The 4,218-nt window shown below is 34.1% G+C and overlaps 1 protein-coding gene across 1 annotated transcript; it reads right to left on the reverse strand.

Annotated features, from left to right (window-relative positions):
* Nucleotides 1–350: 350 nt before the first annotated feature.
* On the reverse strand, nucleotides 351–3,852 carry LOC139866484 (probable aminotransferase ACS12). Its single transcript, XM_071854721.1, has 4 exons — nucleotides 3,295–3,852; nucleotides 2,857–2,997; nucleotides 2,001–2,161; nucleotides 351–1,409 (listed from the first exon to the last, which is right to left on the reverse strand). The coding sequence occupies exons 1-4, from the start codon at nucleotides 3,763–3,765 to the stop codon at nucleotides 554–556; spliced, it is 1,629 nt and encodes a 542-aa protein (XP_071710822.1). The 5' UTR covers nucleotides 3,766–3,852; the 3' UTR covers nucleotides 351–553.
* Between the last annotated feature and the right edge of the window lie 366 nt (nucleotides 3,853–4,218).

Here is a 4,218-nt window from a genome sequence, read left to right on the forward strand (position 1 = left end):
AATAATACTCGTATATAATATTTTTAAATTCTTTGACACAGAGTACGCAGTTGTTTTAATCAAATTATCATTACTGATAGGTTACTCAATGAAACTACAAACTGACGGTGTATGAATTAATTTATTAACTTAAAGATTTGTTTTGAAAAACTTATTTGTGAAGTGAACTCATATGATTTTATTTTTTTTAAATAGTAACAATATGTATATGAAATTTTTATATTGATATTTAATCTTCGTGAATTACCTCCCTTATTCATCAATCCTGGTTTCGACTCTGTTCACAAATCGCAAGTCGTCTCATACGTTTTGCAAATTACTAAAATTACTACATCGAGACAAAACACCAAGTTAAAGAGGCGATAAAGTGGCTACATTCCCTATATTTAAAAGGTGATATCTACACACAAGGAAAAAAAAATTACTTATCATCACACAAGAACTAAACCTAATGATCGTTTCAATAAATCTAACATTGCCTTTTGATAACAGAGCCCCAGATTCAAACAACATCATATTCAAAAGAATTAACTTACTTGAAATTTCAGCCGTATCATGAAGCCGATTCACAAGATTCAATAACTGTACGGATCCGCTCCATAACTACACGGATATCCATTTCATCTAATGTGGTAAAACAACACCTAAACCATCCTGGTTCAATACAGTGGCATGATGAACCAGGAGTAACGTTAATCTTAGCTACATTCAATAATTTATCCCATAAATCAAGTTCCCCTTTTTCATTATAAGGGCGAATTAGTCCACTCATATCAACCCAACAGTACAATCCTCCACTGCTCTTTGTACAACTGATTCCTAATTCTTTTAAACCGTCCACAAACAAATCACACATACATCTTAATCTTTCTCTGTTTCTTTCAGTGTAGTTTTTGATAAACGTTGTGTCTGAAAGCATCGATGTTACTAACCGTTGAGTTGGAGCTGATATCGATGAAAACCTCGTCATTTTTCGAGACACGGTTAAAACACTTTCGTTGTAGGAATATATAACCCCGACCCGAAAACCCGGAAGAGCCAAGTCTTTGGATAACCCGTATACAATATGGACCCGGTCTTTATTTATATCTTCTGAGTCGACTATTTCTGCCATGCTTACAAATTCTTCATCTCCGAAAGTTGATGCAGCAAATAATTCATCAGATATGATATGAATGTTTTTCTCTCGAGCAAAATCTAGAAGATCGAAAAGGGTATCGCGGGTCATTAAATTCCCGACAGGGTTAGATGGGTTTGATAAAAGGATTCCTCTGACTTTTTGACCTCGTTTTCTTGCTTGATTAAAAGCTTGATCGAGAGCGGGAATGGTTAAAGTGAAATTGTCAGAACTTCGACAATGAACGGGTATTAGCTCGACTCCTGTTCGCCATTTCATATCCCGATCGAACCTGCAGGTTTGTGTTTTGGACATAAGCGATATAGTAAAGGGTTTTTCATTTAATAATGTGTTTATCATGCACTACATCAAATGTTAACTGATATGCTTTTAAGGCATCAATAATGATGTAATCTAGAGGTGACAAGAATGGGTTCAGGTTGAAACGGGTCATCTTTGAGTACCACAGGTTGACCCAATTATTTATGGGTTTCTCAAGACTACATTAGATGATAAACTTTGATGATGTCAATTAGTAATGTGCATATTAGAAAGGTGCAATCTATGATTACAAAATCAAAATTAATACTTACAATTTTACAAATATAATAGAGTTATTTGAATAGAACTGTTAAGAAAATTATAATGACACGTGCCCTAAAATTCACGCCCTAAAAGTAGGCCTAACAATGGGATGAGGACACATGACACGATCAAAGGTGGACAAGAAACAAAGAAAAAACAATGTGTATGCCATGTGAATTGAAAGTTTCTCGGTTTGACCCATTTGTGATAAAAATTAATAAATCAACCGATTCATTCATGAATATATGAATTGAAATTGTCATCTTTGTAATGGTTAAACAGAATGATTATAAATTACCCCGGATAATATGGAGCAGGTATAAGAAATGCATTTCCATGATCAGCCAAAGCAAAGCAAAGAATTTCAATAGCTGAAGTTGCACCAGACGTTAACACTATTTGTGACGGATCAAACGACACTGTTCTTCCCACAACTTGTGACATGAAGCCAGCCATGGCCTATCAAAATTTAAATAAAGATGTATACGTAAATTAACTAATTATCATACAAATGTAAATAATAGACATTTAGATTAAAGTAGTAGGATTCTTATGACGAAAAATATACAAGTCTAAATAAAAATGCAAACAGTCACAAAACAATGAGGTAACACGGGGGATGCATTATCTTTCGTACTTTTCCCCTGAAGTAGTAATTTCAATAAACTAAGAATAAATGGTCTTAGATCGAATGATCGATACCCTAACTATATGAATAGTGATCATCTTAGAAGCAACAAGAATATATGCTAGATGTAAATACTTATTTAAAATGTTATCAGCAATCCTCAACATACAACGTAACATAGTTTCATTTTGGTCCATATCTAATATACCCTAACGAATGTGTTTTTCATAATTCCACAACAATAAAAGTTAGGTTACCGCATATCCCACGTTCTAAAACTACGCAATACAAACCAACCCTTATAAACAAACATATGCTGGTGAAAAGTTTCTATGTAAAAGCATATACAATCTAATGTCAGATCATAGTCCAAATTTAATTCCCACCCGCATAGTAACATCAAAATTTTACAGCATAGTAACAACATGACAATATTAGCATCCTGTATCCACCGGTCACCAACAAACTGCCATTTTTTAACACGATTACAAACTTCATTAAAAGTAGATATATACAAAAAAATTACCACTTTTAACTCGGTCATTCCATCAAATGGTTGATACGTCGCAATGCCACTAACACTCAAACCACCTCTACTGTCTCCCTCACCAAGTATAGATTCATTCAACTTCTCAGTAATCCAATTTTCAATCAAATCAATCGTAAGCTGCAATCACCATTAACACAATTAAAAAAACTAATTATCGCACCAAAAGATATAACAAACTTGCACGATCGTTACAAACTATTCCTTCTACAATTTCAGTATAACAAACTTTTATTTATTACCAAGTGCACAAAAGTAATCTTCTAAAGTTGGGAAAATGGTGACGTCGCCACTTTTTTCAACCAGCTTTCATACATTATGGTAACAATTAATATATTGATGATAATATGTGAAAATTGAGTATATTTCAGAGCCATATAACATTAAAATAAATAAAATAAAAGTGCTAAACTATACCCTATTTTCGGCCAATCCAAGCTGAATAACACCATTACAATTACTCAACCTATCATAAGGATCTTCAGAAGCTTTATCCAATCCAATATAATAAGGAGAATCATTAGCTTTAGCAATCGAACAAACCCTAGCAGACACGTGCGGTTTACCAATCGAGGCACGTGACAACAACAAATTAGACCGTGAAGCTGACCTAGAAAGTTCCGTCGTCGGTGATGGAGGGTCCGACGAGTGTTGTTCGCGCGATGGTGGTGAACGGCGTCGTTTGAGGTAAAATTGAAGGAAATAAAACATAGCACAGGGAATAACTGAACCTAAAATTAGCCCACCTCTACCTTGAACTATACCTTGTAAAGGTACAATCAATCTCATACCTGTTGACGATGATGATGATGATGATTCAGATTTAGATTTAGACTCATCTTCGATGCCGGAGTTGGTGAGAATCCGGTGACCGGATTTTTGTGTCATTTAAGTCGCCGGATAGTGAGATGGTCGGCGTTTTGGGGTGAGTGTTGCTTGGTGGTAGAGTGATCCTTTTTGTTTTATGTATTTTTTTGGAATCTATAGTGAAGTATACACATTTTGTTTCTAAACTACCGTAGAATTTTAATTTTATACGAGTATTATTTTTATATCTTAAAAGGTTTGGTATGAAAAATATGGTAGTGTGAATGTCTGCTAGAAAAATTATTTGAAAAATATGATAAAATTGAATATGAATCGGCTACTAGTGTACAATCGAGACTTTGTGAAACTAATAATTATAAAGAATTTACTGACGACAACCCTTAGGCCTATCGTTAAGAATCATTAAATAATTATACATGGCAGTTACATGTTTTTTGGATAAAGATGACAGTTACATGTTGAACTTAGGTGTTATGTTCGGCCTATTTCTAATGATAAGGTCGAAAGAGGTGC

Source organism: Rutidosis leptorrhynchoides, chromosome 9, assembly GCF_046630445.1.
Source record: "Rutidosis leptorrhynchoides isolate AG116_Rl617_1_P2 chromosome 9, CSIRO_AGI_Rlap_v1, whole genome shotgun sequence".
Taxonomy (NCBI): domain Eukaryota; kingdom Viridiplantae; phylum Streptophyta; class Magnoliopsida; order Asterales; family Asteraceae; genus Rutidosis; species Rutidosis leptorrhynchoides.